General features: G+C 53.1%; 1 protein-coding gene across 3 annotated transcripts in view; it reads right to left on the bottom strand.

The window, feature by feature from the left end:
* Window positions 1-18,914, bottom strand: part of RNF212 (ring finger protein 212) — a 56,702-nt gene that overhangs the window by 21,083 nt on the left and 16,705 nt on the right. For all 3 annotated transcript variants that reach the window (XM_031935390.1, XM_031935391.1, XM_023206746.1), the window contains exons 4-8: window positions 14,338-14,394; window positions 9,557-9,615; window positions 5,257-5,309; window positions 5,109-5,157; window positions 3,312-3,357 (exon numbers count right to left, since the gene is read on the bottom strand). In XM_031935390.1, the coding sequence (XP_031791250.1) occupies window positions 3,312-3,357; window positions 5,109-5,157; window positions 5,257-5,309; window positions 9,557-9,615; window positions 14,338-14,394 (264 nt within the window). The remainder of the gene's footprint in view (window positions 1-3,311; window positions 3,358-5,108; window positions 5,158-5,256; window positions 5,310-9,556; window positions 9,616-14,337; window positions 14,395-18,914) is intronic.

Genomic DNA, 18,914 nt, shown 5'->3' with positions numbered 1-18,914 from the left:
GTGTCCCCAGAACCTCTGCTCGGGCTGAGGGTTACCAGGAGCACCTCTCACTCTACGCTATCATGTGGGGCAGGGAGGACACGAGCTCTTTCCAAAGGAACTGCTACACACATCCACTCCAGGGTGACAAGGCGTTTCAGGAGGTGAAAAACTGGTTTTAGACACTTTCCTTGAAATTTGCATTCTGGTGTGGCACAGGGGTTGGCAAACTATGGGCCGCAGCCTGTTTTTGTTAATGAAGTTTTATTAGAACACAGTCATGGTCATGCCATTAGCTTCCGTACTTTCTGTGGTTGCTTTTGCAATTCCATGACAGAGTTGAGTAGCTGTGATAGATTGTCTGGTCTGCAAAGTCCAGATGTTTTACTATCTGGCCCTTTACAGAATATGTGTGCCGGTCGGGCGCAGTGGGTCATGCCTGTAATCCCAGCACTTTGGGAGGCTGAGGTGGGCGGATCACGAAGTCAGGAGTTTGAGACCAGCCTGACCAATATGGTGAAGCCCCGTATCTACTAAAAATACAAAAATTGGCTGGGCATGGTGGTGCGCACCTGTAGTCCCAGCTACTCAGGAGGCTGAGGCAGGATAATTACTTAAACCCGGGAGGCGGAGGTTGTAGTGAGCCGAGATCTCACCACTGCACTCCAGCCTGGGCGATAGAGTGAGACTCTGTCTCAAAAACAAACAAACAAACAAAAAAACACAAAAACCCGCCCCCCCAAAAAAAAAAAAACAAAGAAAATGTGTGCCCATGTCTGGTCTTTGCCCCTCACTTAGGAACTTTGATTCATTACATTCTGGTTCCTCAGCAACAATTTCTGACAGTAGCACCCAGTAAAGTGTCAATCAATTTAGCCTGCCAGTCTTTTCTTTCTTTTAGAGACAGGGTCTCACTATGTTGCTCAGGTTGGTCCTAAACTCCTGGGCTCAAGTGATCCACCTGTCTTGGCCTCCCAAAGTGCTGAGCTTACAGGCGTGAGCCCGACATGCCTGCTGCCTGCCAGTCTTGAGTATTCTCTATTCTCGTCAATTACTCAGATCCTAAGGAAAGGTAGAAAGCTGACCTGACAGAACCAAGTTCTTCCTCCCTAAGCTGTGGGGACTTGGAGGCTGTGAGTTCATCCATGAAACAAGGTCCTAGTGCACCAAAGGACAGCTGGAAGCAGGTGTCCAGCCTTGGGGGAGCCAAGGCAGGTGGTAGGGACCTACAGGGACCCGGGGGAGGGTTCCATAAGAGCTTCCAGCAGGGCCTGAGGGGGCAGGTGGGGTGCTCGGTGTGGGCCAGTTGCCTCGGGACACGGGCACCCACGAGGCAGTGTGTCCCTCTGGAAACATGGCTCCAGTGTTGCCACTGGGTATGGGTGTGGCCATGAGGACGGAGGAGGTGAGCTGGGCAGGGAGAGGACGCGTGTGCTTGACCCAACTGCCAAGGAACTGGCGTTTCTCTTTCACCGAAGCTGTGGCGGCTCTTCATTCCCTACGGAATCCAGTTCCACCTTCTTATCCTGACTCCAGGTTCCTCCATCATCTGGCTCTGGGTGGGATTACTCATGTCACAGGGCTGCTAGGACGACAGAGTTCGTATCTATAAAGGCTCGGAGCAGTGCTTGCCAACGAGCCACACTGTGTCGCACAACACGAAACAACACATAAATCCAGTAAGCCAATCACTGGCACCGTGGGACACAGGCATTCGCCGCCGCCAGAACCCACTCGCTTTTCTGCCTTTGCTCCTTGGCGCCCTCCTGCCCCACATGCTTCTTAAGTCCTGATCCCTCCCATGGGGTGCAGTTCACTCTGCCCTGAGTCCTTCCCAAACTGCCTCCTCTCTCATGTTTCCGAGCCACCTGGTGTGCGGCTGCTGTGCACCTGGCGCTGAGCTCTGCCAACCCAGGCAGACGACGGGAGAGCGGGGCCTGGAGTCTCCCTGAGTTCCGGGCAGGTTTCCTCTGGTCTTGCTTCTCTCCAGCTTGAAGTTGGTGCTTCCTGTTTCCCAGAATCCTTAGCTTTTCTGACCCATTTCTTTTCCTGGGCTGATAAAGTTTACTGTTGTCTTCTTTGGCACTGTTTGGCACTTCATGAGACAGCAACTGAAGGCAGGTAAAGCACAGGGCCACCAGCTTTGCTGCTATTTCTCTTTGACACCAACAGGGACCAAGAGGGACCAGCACGGGACCAACATGGGAACAGCAGAGGATCAATGCAGGATCAACCCAGAACCAACATGGGACCAACACAGGGTCAACACAAGACCAACACAATGTCAACACAGGACCTACATAGGACCAACACAGGGTCAACGCAGGACCAACACAGGACCAACATGGGACGAACACAAGACCAACACGGGACCAACACAAGACCAACACAGGACCAACACAAGGTCAACACAGGACCAACACAGGGTCAACACAGGACCAACACGGGATCAACACAAGACCAACACGGGACCAACACAAGGTCAACACGGGACCAACACAGGACCAACACAAGGTCAACACGGGACCAACACAGGGTCAACACAGGACCAACACAGGATCAACACAAGACCAACATGGGACCAACACAGGATCAACACAAGACCAACATGGGACCAACACAAGGTCAACACGGGACCAACACAGGGTCAACACAAGACCAACATGGGACCAACACAAGGTCAACATGGGACCAACAGAGGGTCAACACAGGACCAACACGGGACCAACACAGGGTCAACGCAGGACCAACACAGGATCAACACAAGGTCAACACGGGACCAACAGAATGTCAACCCAGGACCAACACAGGACCAACACAGGGTCAACGCAGGACCAACATGGGACCTGCATGGGAACAACACAGGACCAACACAGGGTTAACACAGGATTAACACAAGATCAACACAGGGTCAACACAGGACCAACACAGGGTCAACACAGGACAAACAAAAGATCAACACAGGACCAACATGGTGCCAACACAGGGTCAACACAGGACCAACATGGGACCGGCACGGGAACAACACAGGACCTGCATGGGACCCTGCCACACTCCGTCTGCATTTGCTTTTGTTTCTCCAGATGCAACTGCAGTCCCGGCCATTCAGGCAGAACAGGAGTGTTCTCATGACCCAGCTTACAGCCACAGCCCACCCCTCTCACCCACGGGGCCAGCACATGATGCAGGAGACAGCACATGACGCAGGGGCGCTGTGCAAAGTCTGTCTACTGTTGCATGAGCAGTTATATTTTTCGGTACGGAGGAAAATGGGAAATGCCACATGTCTGGTATACCGGAAATGAGGAACTCGGCAGGAGAGATGCACTTACTTTTCTAATCGGAGAAGGAGAGAGATCAACTTCCATTGACTCCAGTCTGTTAAACACACAGTGAAAGGCTTTGAGTGAGCCCAGGACTTACCCATAACGTCAGTTGAAATACACACAAGACGAGACCATGCATAAATGTCTAAATCTTCCTCTAGCTTTGTGCTGCAGCCAGAGTTTAGCCACTTAGGCATCTGATCACTGCCATTTCCCTCCCTCTTTAGGGCCACCCGCCGTCTGTGCCGGGATGTAGCCTCTCCAGGACACAGAGGTCACTGGCCAACCCGCCCTGGCTGGGCTCTCCCTGACACGCCTCTCTTGCACCTCTGCACACTTGGCTTCTCCCTCCAGACCACCCCTTCTCTTCTCTCTGCCAACGCCTGCCTGGAGCCTGCTGGACTAGGACGCCCTGAGAGTGGGATCCCAAACTGACTTCTCTTATCATTCGTTGCCTGGCCACACATACCACACTGTGCATGCTCACTACACACTAGTTCCTTCATTTGCCAAAGGGAGACAGGAAAACATCGGATTCATTTTGCATTGGCCCCCTCCTAGCCCTGCCATCCTTATGGCTCGTGATCTCTGCAGAAAGAGGCTCATTCTTTTCCAACAGCTCCAGCAAGAGTCCCATGGATGACTCCCATTAGTCCAGCCTGGCTAGAGTGAATTTTTCTAATTTTAGGTGGTCTCAGCAACCATTTTGAAGACAGGTTTAACTTTCTCATACCAGAGGCAGGGCTCAGTCACCTTCAACAGTTTCCAGTTCTCCACCAGCTCCCAGTGCCTCAGTGTGGTCCATCCGGACACTTGCCTCCCAGTGGCCGCCTCCCTGTGGGAGGGTGGACAAAACCCACTTGGCTGGCCCCACTGACCCCTCACCCTGCATGGACCGTGCAGATGTGCCACAGTGATGCCCTCAGTCACAGTGGGACCTGTGGAGCTCGTGCCTGCCTGCTCTAAACCCACCAATTAAAACTCCCCACGAGAAACTTGCCTGGATGATGCCCTGAGCCTCAATAAAGGTGCTGGCCCACGGGGCCCCCCTCTCTGCCTGACCCTTCTTTCCTGCCTCTTGCTGCCTGTGGACAGAGCACTGTCCTCCCCACGCATGGCACCCTCCCCATCCAGGACCTGTAAGGAATAAATCTGAATGTGTTTCCTTTCACAGGGGCAGACTGAATTTGTGCCTTGCATCTGAAGAGCCAGGAGCTACCCCAGGCTGGGTTTTCTCTGGGATGCTGGAGGGAATATGAGGTTGGGCTCCCTTTGCCAGAGTGATGGCCCAGCAGGCATAGCCTGGAGAAGGAGCAGACACAAGCCACAGGGCATCTGCCAGTACGAACGTTTCCTGTGTGAGGGACCCCCACACAGTTGGGTAATGGGTTCAGGCCATCCACCAGGTGAAAGAAGGATTCCATGAAAGGCACCAGGTCAGCCCCTTAATCTCCTGTTAGGGCAGGGCTGTCAGCTGCCGGGCACTGGATCCCCACTTTAGTGGGGGGGGGGGGGGGGGGGGGGGGGGGCACGCAGAACACTGGGTCACATGATTATTCCCAGACCAATCACTGTGGCTGCAGGGATGGAGTGCTCTGATTGGCCAGCCTGGATCACACACTTAGTTTGGGACCTGAGCCTCACAGGGATATGAAATAAGTACCAAAATGAGTTGATGTCCAGTCAATTGTCTGGACTAGCAAAACCTGGGGGCTTGGAGGGGGGATGGGGTTGGGATGGGAAGGGAGGTGCAGAAGTGGAAAGACCTGTGGGCCCTGTGATTTCTGCGAGCAACCCACACACCTGTCGGGGGTTGATGAGTGAGGTGGCAGTAGGCATCCGTATGGCTTTGCTGGAAGAGCGATGACGAAAATGCCAACGTCAGTGCACACAGTGTGATTCAGCAACATGCATCTCTATTTTGTTCTCTTTCTGGCATGATTTTACTTACTTGAAACTGAACTTTTTATTGTGCTGAAAGCTGTTTGTTGTGATGATCTCATACTAAATAGATGGAGAAAAGGTACTGAATGAAACCATAAAAACCGATGTCCCCCCAGGTCATTCCAACTGAAAGTGTAAGAAGGCTCTGAATCAGTGAAATGTTCTTACTGGGTTTGCAAAGGGCATTTCACGGGAATTCAGTGGTTCCCAAAGTGTCCTGTGAGTCCCACGGCCCTGCTCCTCCCCAGCGTGGAAGCCAAGTGAACTCAACACTCACTGCCATTTACATCACTGGTTCTTGCAACTACAACTGTCACTCAGCACACGGCCACCGCTGGTGTTAAAGCTGTGAAATGAAGACCTGACAACAGGAGCCACTAACGCACCAGCTTTGAAAGGCCACTAAGAGGCCGGCCATGGTGCCTCCTGTCCGTCATCCCCACACTCTGGGAGGCAGGGGTGCGAGGACTGCTTGAGCCCAGGAGTTGGAGGCTGCAGTGAGCTGTGATTGTACTACTGCACTCCTGCTTAGGCGACATAGCAAGAACTCGTCTCAAAAAAGGAAAAGGAAGGGGAAAGGAAAGGGAAAGAAAAAAGACAAGAAAGAAAAACAGGCCAGCAAGAGAAATATGGACAAGTTACTTGGTCACGTTTTCCAGTCTAGCAACCCTGGACTGATCTCCCTGACAGCCAGTAGCAGAGACCGCCTGCTGTGTCCCATGACTCCCGGCCACAGAAGGCTGCTGCACCTGGGTCCTCTCTGCCTCACGGGGCCTGGTGGACATGCTGAGACGCACGTGTAAGACTGGGGGAGCGTGTCTGTTTCCGCACACACACAGTTTCTGTGGACACACTGAGGTGCATGACTGCAGATGAGGGTGGGGCTGTCTCCTGGCACCGAGTGCCCATCTATGCTGGCTGGGTTTTGAGATGCGAACAGTCTGCCCTTAGCAATTTCAGTTTGGGACCAAGCTAGCTAGGAACAGGCAGTTGTGCAAGAGCTCAACCACTCGGACCTCTGCTGTGCAGTTACCTGCTAGAGCCCACCCTGGCACTGCCCCTCGACCTCCTCACCCAGAGTCACTTATCCCGACAGCCTGTGTCCCGGCCTGACATACAAGTTCACTTTCTGCCTCTTCTCCCCCAACACAGAAGCTCCTGGAGGACGGGCACTTGGCTTGCTTGGCTTACTCCGAATTGCCAGACCCCAGAACAGCGCTGAGAATGCACCTGGTGCTCAGTAAACACTGGCTGTTGTGTGGCTGACTGTGGTGCATGGAAGTACCTGACCTTCTGTGCCTGGCAGGGCTGTGGCCTGGCTCCTCTGCAGGGCACTTGCTCCTGCTTCCAAACCACTCTAAAACACACTTTGTTTCGTGGGAGCAAGAAGGCGATGACAAAAACAACAACAACAAAAGTGGGTAGCACGAACGCCACCACAGTGAGGCTGGGCAAGACGGGGTCGGGGGCAGTGGTCTGGGCGGGTCAGCTGGGCTCGCAGAGCACATGGGAATCCTCTCTGGAGGAAAATGCAGGTGATACCAGGTATGTAGGGAGTGGGACCGACCTGTGCAACCTCACCAGAGATCAGCAGAAACACACCTCCTCCAGCAAGAGTGGAAGAAAAGAAGGCAGATTTGGATTCCTGAGGGTATCAGGTAAGGAAAATAAAAAGGCTGCCTGTGAGATGACGACATAAAAGACGAAGATGCGACAATGAGCAAAGATTATTTTCCAAATGGTGAAATGAGCAGGGATGTTCTAGAAATGTTAACTGTAATGGACAGAACAAAAACTCAATGGGGGCCAGGGGCGGTGGCTCACTCCTGTAATCCCAGCACTTTGGGAGGCCCAGGTGGGCGTATCACCTGAGGTCAGGAGTTCAAGACCAGCCTGGTCAACATGGTGAAGCCTCGTCTCTACTAAAAATACAAAAATTAGCCGAGCATGGTGGTGGGCACCTGTAGTCCCAGCTACTCCGGAGGCTGAGGCAGGAGAATTGCTTGGACCGGGAGGCGGAGCTTGCAGTGAGCTGAGATCGTGCTACTGCACTCCAGCCTGGGTGACAGAGTGAGATTCTGTCTCAAAAACAAACTCTCAGTGGGGTTCACTGGCTTAACTTGAAAATCAGGGAGCTGGGAGAAGCAACCAGCATGTGACCAGGTGGCCTAAGACGACGGAGATCACAGCAGAGGCTGATGTGGAGGGTGGGGAGCTGCAGGCCGTGGCCGGGGATGCAGAGGGTACTACTTGAAAGATAATGGGCAGGAATTTTACAGAATTGATGCAAAACATAAATCCACAGAATGAAAGAAAATTATACACCAAGAAGGAAAAAAATGAAAGTAATTCCACACTTTGATGCATTTTTTTTTTTTTTTTTTTTGAGAGACAGAGTTTTGCTCTTGTTACCCAGGCTGGAGTGCAATGGCATGATCTTGGCTCACTGCAGCCTCCGCCTCCCGAGTTCAAGAGATTCTCCTGCCTCAGCCTCCTGAGTAGCTGGGACTACAGGTATGCACAACCACACCTGGCTAATTGTGTATTTTTTTAGTAGAGACGGGGGTTTCTCCATGTTGGTCAGGCTGGTCTCGAACTCCCGACCTCAGATGATCCACCCACCTTGGCCTCCCAAAGTGCTAGGATTACAGACGTGAGCCACTGTGCCTGGCCCCTTTGATGCATTTTAAGTATCTGCCTTTCCTCTTGTGATGCTTTAAAGGAGGAATTTGCAAATGGGGCTAGCTAGTAAATGTAGGAGGCTTTGCTGTCCACATAAAGTCTCTGTTGCAATGCATTTACAATCTTCTAAAAATGTAAAAGCCATGCTCAGTTTGGAGGCTACATGAAAATACGCTGTGGTCGGGTGCAGTGGCTCACGTCGGCCATTGCAGCACTTTGGGATGCTGAGGTGGGAGGATCACTTGAGCTCAGGAGTCCAAGACTAGCCTGGGTAACATAGTGAGACCCCATCTCCACAAAAAATAAAAAAATTAGCTGGGTGTGGTGGTGCATGCCTGTGGTCCCAGCTACTTGGGAGGCAGAGGCAGCAGAATCACCTGAGCCTTGGGAGGTTGAGGCGTGAGCTGAGATCACACCACTGCACTCCAGCCTGGGTGACAGAGGAAGACCCTGTCTCAAAAAAAAAAAAAAAAAAAAAAAAAGCGAAGGAAAGGAAGGAGGAGAGAATACACTGCAAGCCGGATTTGGCCTGGAGTTTCCTTGCTGACACCTGGAACACACCCTTCACAAGACAAGCCTGTGGTAACTCTTAGAACCCAAAACAAGGACAGGGGAAAGAAGCCCTTTTCACCAGAGGCCATCAGAACCTCGTGTCAGGAGCAGGGCCACCAGCCAGTGTGACTGGCATCCCCAGCTTCCCTCAGGCCCCACGGCCCCAGTGAGGCCATGCCATGCTCAGCTGCCTGACACAGCAGGGAGGCAGGCACCTACACACACGCTGGAGGCTCGCCCACTCCTACACACACGGCCAATGGGAGGCAGACAGGGCTCCTGACTCCTCAACCTTCACGTTAGTGTGCAGCCACCAAACAGGGACTTGTGACTATTCAACACATCTCATAAAATCTAAGGCATCGCCGAGTGTAAAATGCGCAACATCTGTGTATCACTGTGGTAACTGAACTCTGGCTGTTACTGATTCCAAATTCCAGAAACACCGACTGCAGTAAAAGTGCATTCAGCGCAGAGGCAATATGGCAAAGGCACAGGTGAGCTAAAATGTACAAGAAAGGAGGCTTTCAAATGGCTAGACTTTCCAGATACTGCAATGTAATGCTTTAAGTCCCCATTTTGGTTAATCCTAGCAACTCCAGACGTTTCTCCCTAAGATGCATCACTCATTCACAGCAGTGCCTTTAGACACAGAACTTGCCACATATATGTACCTTCCGCAAACGGCTACAACTCCTGGCAGAAAGCAGGCCGCCAGGCTGCAGGTGGAGTCCCGCAGTCCCTGGCCGCAGGGCCACCCTGCCTGTGCTGGGTCACTCTGGAGAGGCCAAGGGCGCCTGCTGTTCTCCCAAACTCCTCCCACTGCCTCAGGAATCACTGGGGCAGCTGCCCCAAGGAGAACCATTCATCTCTTTTTCACTTTTTCTTCGTTGTCTCCCTTCTTCCCTTCGGTTTTCCCACAGCATTTTTGCTCTGACAAAAGTTTCTGGTAAATGAACGAGCTCTTCCCTCTGCATCTGAGGTCATCTTTCTTTCTTCATCTTGGAGAGCCAGACCAATGCACGTGGCAGTGGCTGCCTCCACTGCACTCACGGGGGTCGGGGGGCGCTTACCTTTGCAGCTGTTCTATCTGCAGCACTGACTTCCTAAGGGATTCTTCCAACCTAGAAATCTAAACATAATTGCACAACTTCTGTTATTAGACAGGCTATGCTGAGTGACACTGTGACCCTCTAAATTTCTTAAACCATGAATCAGAATGTGGGTTACTCTGCATGGAGTTGCCCTCATGCTGCTCATGAGTAAATCTGCCTGGAGTCTGGTCCATCAGATACTTAGGAAATTGGCCTTGGGGACCATGCAGAGCTAAGTCAAACCAAAGCCCCAGGAGACAAATTTCAGCGCTGCACCCTCCACAAGCCGACATGATATGAATTCAGTGTCAGCCCTTCCAGGGGAGCACCCAGCCTGAAAGTCAGACACAAGCACCTTTTCCACACATGGTCACTGCCAGGTCATCTCACAGCACAGCCTCTGCTGTCAGGCTGGAACCCCGCCCTGTGTGTGGGAGCTGTCAGACCCTGAGGGAGTGACTAGAGTCTAGGATCCCACTGTCCAGTCTGTAATCATGGCTCATGCCCATCCTCGAGGTTTGCTGGGAGGATGTGGAGACAACAGACACAAAATATAATAAAAGTTAAGCCCAGGCTGGCTCCTGCAAGAAGCTTCCAGGCAGGGTTTTGGGTGGTTGTCGAGTAACATGGGGCTGTGGTGGGCCTGGGAGGGGTAGGGGAAAGAGGATGGCATGGGGGTGGCAGGACGGGGTGGGGGTGAGAGGATGGGGTGGGCGTGAGAGAATGGGGTGGCAGAGAGAGGATGGGGTGTGGGTAGGACAGGGTGGGGGTGACAGGATGGGGTTGGAGAGAAAGGATGGGATGGGGTGAGAGGATGGCACAGGGGTGGAATGGCAGGGGTGGGGTAAGAGGATGGGGTGGGGGTGAGAATGGGATGGGGGAGAGAGGAAGGGGTGGGGGAGAGAGAATGGGGTCGGGAAGAGACAATGGCATGGGGGTGGCAGGACAGGAGTTGGGGAGAGTGGATGGGGTGGGGAAGAGAGAATGGGGGGGTGAGAGGATGGGGCAGGGGAGAGAGGAGGGGGTAAGGGAGAGAGAATGGGGGGGTGAGAGGATGGGTGGGGGTGAGAGGATAGGGTGGGGGAGAGACAATGGCATTGGGGGTGGCAGGAGAGAAGTGGGAGTGAGAGGATGGGGTGGGGGTGACAGGATAGGTGGTGGTGCCAGAATGGGGTGAGGGTGATAGGGTGGGGTGACAGGGTGGGTGTGGGTGACACGAAAGGGGAGAGGCTGACAGGGTGGGGGGGACAGAGGGGGGGGGGGGTAATAGGAAGGGGTAGGGGGGTGACAGAATGGGGTTGAGAGGTGACAGACTGTGATGGGGGTATGATATGGTTTGGCTGTGTCCCCACCCAAGTCTCATCTCAAATTGTAATCCCATGTGTCAAGGGAAGAATCTGGGGGAGGTGATTGGATCGTGGGGGTGGTTTCCCCCATGCTGTCCTCATGACATTGAGTTCTCACGAGATCTGAAGATTTAAAAGTGTTTGGCAGCTCCCCTCCATTCCCTCACCTGCCGCTAAGTAAGATGTGCCTTGCTTCCCCTTTGCCTTCTGCCATGATTCTAAGTTTCCTGAGGGCTTCCCAGCCACGCAGAATTGTGAGTCAATTAAACCCCCTTCCTTTATAAATCAACCAGTCTCAGGTAGCTCTTTACAGCAGTGTGACAATGGACTAATACAGAAAATTGGTACCGGTAGAATGGGGCACTGCTACAAATGTATCTAACAATGTGGAAGCAACTTCGGGACTGGGTAATGGACAGAAGTTGGAACAATTTGGAGGGCTCAGAAAAAGACAGAAAGGTGTGAGAAAGTTTGGAACTTCCTAGAGATTTGTTGAATGGTTTTGACCCAAATGCTGATAGTGATATGGCTGGTGAAGTTCTGGCTGAGGAGGTCTCAGATGGAGATGAGGAATTTATTGGGAACTGGAGCAAAGGTCACTCTTGCTATGCTTTAGCAAAGACACTGGAGGCATTTTCCTCCTGCCCTCGAGATCTGTGGAACTTTGAACTTGAAAGAGATGACTTAGGGTATCTGGTAGAAGAAATTTCTAAGCAGCAAAGCATTCAAGATGTGACCTGGCTTCTTCTGAAAGCATACAGTCATGTAAGTGTTCACAAAGAGATGATCTGAAATTGAAACTTATGTTTAAAAGGCAAGCAGAACATAAGAGTCTGAAAAAATTGCAGCATGATCATGCAGTAGAAAAGAAAAACCCATCTTCTGGGGATAAATTCAAGCTAGCTGCAGAAATGTGCATAAGTAACGAGGAGCCAAGACGGTGGAGAACATGTCTCCAGGGCATGTGAGAGACCTTCACAGCAGCCCCTCTCATCATAGGCCCAGAGAGAAAAAAGTAGTTTTATGGGCCAGGCCAAGGTCCCCTGCCCAACTCTTGTGCAGCCTCAGGACATGGCGCCCTGTATCCCAGCCGCTCTAGCTCCAGCCATGACTAAAAGGGTCCAATGTACAATTTGGGCTGCTGCTTTAGACGGTGCAAACCCCAAGCAATGGCGGCTTCCATATGGTGTTGGACCTGCATGTGTGCAGAAGACAAGAGTTGAGGTTTGGGAACCTCCACCTAGATTTCAGAAGATGTATGGAAATGTTTGGATGTCCAGGCAGAAGTCTGCTGCAGGGGCAGAGCCCTCACGGAGAACCTCTGCTAGGGCAGTGCAAAAGGGAAATGTGGGGTGGTTGCTCCCACAGAGTCCCAACTGGGGTGCTGCCTAGTGAAGCTGTGAGGGCCACTGTCCTCCAGACCCCAGAATGGTAGATCCACTGACAGCTTGTACTGTGTACCCAGAAAAGCTGCAGGCACTCAACCCCAGCCAGAAAGCAGCCACTGGGGCTGTACCCAGCAGAGCCACAGCGGTGGAGTTGCCCAAGGCCTAGGGAGCTCCCTGACCCTTACATCACCATGTCCTGGATGTGAGACATCGGATAAGAGGAGAAATTTAAGATTTAATGGCTGCCCTGCTGGGTTTTGGACTTGCATGGGGCCTGCAGCCCCTTTGTTTTGGTCAATTTCTCCCACTTGGAATGGGAACATTTACCCAATGCCTGTACCCCCATAGTATCTTGGAAGTAACTAACTTGTTTTTGATTCTACAGGCTCACAGGTGAAAGGAACTTGCCTTGTCTCAGTTAAGACTTTGGGCTTGGACTTCTGAGTTTATGCTGGAATGAGTTAAAACTTTGGGGGACTGCTGGGAAGGTACGATTGTGTTTTGAAATGTGAGAAGGATATGAGATTTGGGAGGGGCCATGGGTGGAATGATGTGGTTTGGCTCTGTGTCCCCATCCAAATCTCATTTTGAATTGCAATCCCCATGTGTCAAGGGAGGGACCTGGTGGGAAGTGACTGGATCATGGGGGCAGTTTCCTCCATGCTGTTTTTGTGATAGTGAGTTCTCATGAGATCTGATGGTTTAAGTGTTTGGCAGTTCCCCCTGCCCTCTCTCCTGCTGGTATGTAAGACGTGCCTTGCTTCTCCTTTGCCTTCCGCTATGACTGTAAGTTTCCTGAGGCCTTCCCAGCCATGTTGAACTGTGAATCAATACAACCTCTTTCCTTTACAAATTACTGAATCTCAAGTAGTTCTTTATAGACAGACTGACACGGGGTGATAGGACAGGGTGGGTGTGAGGGGTGACAGGATGGGATGGGGTGACGGGACAGGGTGGGGGTAGCGACATGGTGTCAGTGGTGACAGGATGGGGTAAGGGTGACAGAATGGGATTAGAGGTGACAGGACAGGGATGGGGTAACAGGATGAGGTGACAGGATGGGGTGAGGGGTGAGATGGGGGTGACAGGACAGGGCAGGGTGACAGGACAGGGCAAGGTGACAAGACAGGGTGGGGGTACAGGATGGAAGAGGTAAGGAGGGGGTGACCGGCTGGCAAGCAGGGCCAAGGGTGATCTGTCTGCTCCAGGTCTGGGTGTACATAAAATGTTCATGCACAGACAGGAGGCAGCAGGGTCACAAACTGGCTTCCGTACTCAGGGAATGGCCCCAGGGTCCCTTGTCTTTAAAGCTGGGTTCCTAACTTTACCGACTACATAACCTTCAAAGTTTTTTAAAAAGGACTTGTTTTTTAAAATGGGATGGTTGAGGCCGGGCGCGGTGGCTCAAGCCTATAATCCCAGCACTTTGGGAGGCCGAGACGGGTGGATCACGAGGTCAGGAGATCGAGACCATCCTGGCTAACACGGTGAAACCCCGTCTCTACTAAAAAATACAAAAAACTAGCCGGGCGAGGTGGCGGGCGCCTGTAGTCCCAGCTACTCCGGAGGCTGAGGCAGGAGAATGGCGTAAACCCGGGAGGTGGAGCTTGCAGTGAGCCGAGATCCGGCCACTGCACTCCAGCTCGGGCAACAGAGCAAGACTCCGTCTCAAAAAAAAAAAAAAAAAAAAAGGCGGGGGGGATGGTTGAGCAGAGAAGCCTTCAAGCTGCCTCCCAAGCTCCCAAGACCCCGATGTTGACCCCAGTGGCTGAGGGGATAAACGTGGCTGGGCAGGGAGGCCCATGTGGTGCTGCACCCAATGGGCTACTTGATAACTACAGACAAGGGTTGGGCCAATAGGCTGGTCAGAAGGAGACAGTGACAACGTCCCCATAGCTGGAAACATGCAGAGAAACAGATACTGCAGCTAGCAGCCTGTCCCCTTTGAGAACAACGTGTTAACAAGTCTGACATTTAAATCTAAAGGTCAAAATAATTCAAGTGACAATGAATCTATTCGTCTTACCTTTTCTCTATAGAAAGCTAACAATCTCGTCCTGTGTTTTTCTTGAAATTCTGAAACCTGAAAAGATCATACGTTTCAGTTGCTGACACGGGTACATGATCTCTGTGGCTGGAAGTTTTGTTGGGGGAGGAGGAGGCTGGAGGGACTCTCAGAACAGCTCACAGTGCTTATGTGTGTCCTGCCCCCACAGATGCCCATGGCCAGTGCTTGCCAGGGCAGACACCCTCCATGGGTGGGCAGAGAAGGTGTGAATGCCAGCAGGCAGGGCCAAAGGCAAACACAGGGGAGGCTTAACAGGCACGACAGGAAAGTCTCCCCAGCAACTGCTCCATTCAAGTTGTGAGTGGTGCTCCCTCTGGGCCAACCACAGGGTGCTGTCCCTCTGATAATGGCCACTGGTTTGAGGAAGGGCCTCCTGACCAAACAGTGTTGGACCAATGGCAGGGGCAGATGAAAAGAGAGCTGACACACAGAATGAGGCTAAGCGAGACCCACAGAGCTGGCAGACGCCTAGTGGGCCTGTCTGCACTCCCAGAGCCAGCCATGCCTGACACCAGCACCCTAACATTTACAGGAGCCCCAGATTCCATGTATGCTGTGTAGACAGCTTGAACTGGGTTTCTGAGAGTACCACCGTAAGCAGGAAAGAGAGGCCTGTGATTGCCTCAGAGGAAGAAAGAGCTATTTCGTATGAGTCAAGTGTTCAGACAATGGTGCCTACCCTCTGGAAAGACCAGGCTGGAAAGGCCGACAAACAACAGGGCTCACTGTGGCTCCACTGCTACTGAAAGTCAGCATCCTCTAGCTCCATCCCCCACTTTATTCCACCCCGCCATCTGCGGTGACAACACAAGCACGAGGGAGCGGCTTGCGTCTGCCCATGGCTCACTGGCCCAGTGCAAACACAGGGCAGGCTTCTTCCCTTCTGTGGAAAGGCAGGCCCAGCACACGCCAGGCCTTTGTTCCCAACCTCCTCCACGACAGGCCATCTCCAGAGGACGGGGCTGCACAGGGGCCCTCCTACAGGACAGCAGGGGTGACAGCCTCGTGGTCTCCTGGCTGCTGTGTCCTCGGAGTGAGTCAGAGCTCTAGGGTTCTCCCCTACTCAACAAGGGGACTGTGTCTCCACCAAGGAGGGAAGACAGTCTTGGGTACTACACCATGGGCTATGAAGAGGAGTGGACAGAAGGACTCCGCAGGCTGCCCTGACTCCAGTTCTCGGGCACATTGCAGGTCACGGCCAGGGCACCTTTCCAACCTTTGCCGACACTTCTCAAGTCCTGCTGCCTGTCGGGGACACCTGCACGCGCCCCTCAAGCCCTGCTCAATTGTGCCTGTGTGGGAAGCTTCTCCAAAGCACCCTCAGCAGGAACATTCCACCCTGCAGGCAAGGGCTTCTGCTCCTCAGCTTCACATGGTCGCGGAGGAACCTCCCAGCAGACGTGCCTGATCCCGACGGTGGGGGTGCCCGGTCTGGCTGTTCTCAGAGAAAGGCCTTGGTAAGATGAGGTCAGTCTGTGGCTGGCTCTGATTTGGCAGGGCAGGTGTGGCTGCAGCAAGGACTGGGCTGCAGGGCAAGTCTCCAAGGGGACCTGAGCAGCAGACGGGGTGAGTTCAACTGAGCATGGAGCTGGGGAGCCTCACATGAGCTTGGGGAGCAGCCAAGACCCACTTGTCTGGGTGTTGAGGGGTCTATACCAGCCTCCAGGGCTCCACTAGGGGGAGCCACACAGGCCTGCAGCATCATGCCGCCTCCGCGGTTTGTCTGGCCTGGACTCTGACCAATGTTGGGGCCCAGAGACTTGAGACACTGGGTGTGGCCTCAGAAGAGGGTAGATTTTAATACTAAAACAAAGTTTAAAAGCGATGGTGAGTGTTTATCTTGCAGAGAATATGCCTCTTGAACTGAGCCAGAGAAACAGGTCAATGAAATCACTGCAAAACTCCAGGGCTGCGACGGTCACAGAGGTTGTGCTGGGCCAGGTCAGCCCAGGGCCCCAAGGAGGAGCTGCCCGGTGATCATGGGTGCTTTGCCCACATCCTGTGAACCAGGAGGCTATGAAGGCCTGAGAGTGAAGGTAGTTGGGGGACAGTGCAGGTAGTTGGGGGACAGTGCAGGTCACTCACGCGGACTCTCGCCAAGAGGCCAGGACAGGTGGCTGCCTGGTCCGAAGCACACTTCTGACTCTTCAGTTCACTACCAGTTCCCCTCCACAGAGTGGACTGTGCCTGCATTCGTCAACATGAGCTCCTGACCACACCAGGACCAGTGTCTGCATGCTCAGTGCTGACGAAGCCTGAGGTAGGGCAGAGGCTGGGTGGATGGAACGGATCTTACAGGGTTATTGGGAAGAGGAAGATGTTTGTTACCAACTAGATTAGGAAGGGGGACTGGGGCAGGCAGAGGCTGAGGTGGTTTGTTGACGCTGTCCCAGGGCAGGTCCCAGGCCTGAGCCGTGATGCTCACAGTTTTGGTTTTGGGCCGGTTTTACACTCTTAGAAGTTACTGAGGGCCCCAAAGAGCTTTGCTTATGTGGGTTTTGCCTGTCGGTATTTACCCTATTAGAAATTAAGACTGAGACAAATTTAAAAGTATTAATTCATTTAAAAATAACAATAAATCCATTATGTGTTAATATATGTAACAAATATTCCAATATTTATATTACGTTGATATTAGAGTGTAAATATTACAATACCACATCACGTAGCTGCGGGAAAATTCCACCCTGTGCTTGTGGCACTCACCTCCATAGTGTAACTGACAGACGGTGGGGCTGTGAGGTCACTGGGCAGAGTCTGTGCTGCCCAGGCTGGAGTCAGCAGTCTCCACAGTCCATGCCTAAAGCCTGAGAGGCCTGAGAGGCAGAGCAGACAGGTGGCTGGAGGGGCTGGTCGGGTCTGCTGGGTCTTCTCTCCTGAGATAGCACCTGGCCTCTGCAGCACTTGGCAAAACTACCCTGCAGCGCGCAGCCTGTGGCTCCGAGGTCTGTGACAACATACGTGTTTTATGAACTCCAGCGACTTCTGGCCCCAAGGGGACTTGGCTTGAATGAGGGTCCTGCTGGATGGAGCAGGGTGCGGGCGGGGGGTGAGGTGTGTCCTGGATGGTGTTTCCATGGGACTCTGGCTGGCTATGGGACCACCAGCATCCTGGTCTGGGTGCCCGTGTGGTGCTGAGCCAGTACTCTTGGGGATATCCGGGTGCTGCTTGGTTTCCACAGGTTGAGCCTCTGGGCACCTCCCTGGAGGATGCGGCTGAGCATAACTTGAGATGGGAACAGCCTCAGGACAGCCCGAGACGCTGTGGCTGATTCAGGCTATTTCAGAACAGCCCCGGGACAGCCCGAGACACTGTGGCTGATTCAGGTTGTTTCAGAACCAAGGAAGCTTGCTGCAGTGGGACAACCTCCCAGAGAGAGGGCAGCCTTGGTGACCTGGCTGACCACAGCCTGAAGGCACAAGCCCACCAAGGAGAGTGACATGCAGGGGTCCATCTTCAGTCTCTTGCCTCAGATCCTGGCTGCCCCTACTAGGCCTCTTTCCCTGCAAGGCAGGTGGGGTGGCCAACGGTGGGAGCTGCACTCTTGACAGAAGAGGGAAAGGAAGTGCGGGATGGGGGCCAGGGGAAGGACCCCTTCCTCTCCAGGCAGCTTTCCCCCAGACTGGTGGACTGCAGCTGTCCAGTGACATCCAAGGAGGCCAGAAGGGCCACTCGGCATGCGGAGGTGAGCACAGAGGACAATGACCTGTGTCAGAAGCTGGGGGTGAGGGAGGTTTGGCATGGAGGCGCGTGCTAACTGGGAGGAGGGTCAGGAAGAAACAGGTAGAGAATGGACAAGCTGCAACTGAGAGGACTGGCACAGCAGCTGGCAAAAGCTGCCAGGGGAGGGGACCACGGAGCCAACACTTCCACAGCAGGGGCTCAGCTGCCAGGAGGGGGGACCATGGAGCCAACATTACCACAGCAGGGGCTCAGCTGTCAGGAGGGGGACCATGGAGCCAACATTGCCATGCAGGGATCAGCGGGGATCGGAAGCCTGGCAGGCAGAAGGCCCCAGGCGACTGTCAGAGAAGGACAGTGTCAAGAAGAAACCTGCTGCCCTGAACCCAGAGAGCCCTGACCTGGTGGGGAGGGTTCCCAAACCTGAGATTCTAAGGTGTGAATATGGGGAGGGGGCATCTTGCCCAAAAGGACCCCAGAGCTGACTGAGACCACTTTGTCTCAATGTGACACCAAAAGCAAAAACAACAAAATAGACCAAATGGACATTGTCAAAATCAGAACCTTTTGTATGTAAATGTTTCACCATTAAGAAAGTAAAAATTCAACCCACAGAAATGTTCTGGCAGAAAATATTTGCTGTTCAAATATCTTCAAAGGAACTTGCCTGCAGAACACAGAAAACACATGGTCTCAGGATAGTGCACTTGGCTCATCACGGAACCAAGAGCACCCCCGACAGCTCCACAGTCTCAGGATAGTGCACTTGCTCATCACGGAACCAAGAGCACCCCCGACAGCTCCACAGTCTCGGGATAGTGCACCTGGCTCACCATGGAACCAAGCGCACCCC

This window comes from Piliocolobus tephrosceles, chromosome 3 (assembly GCF_002776525.5).
Source record: "Piliocolobus tephrosceles isolate RC106 chromosome 3, ASM277652v3, whole genome shotgun sequence".
NCBI classification, from domain to species: domain Eukaryota; kingdom Metazoa; phylum Chordata; class Mammalia; order Primates; family Cercopithecidae; genus Piliocolobus; species Piliocolobus tephrosceles.
This window is presented reverse-complemented; position numbering and strand designations above follow the sequence as displayed.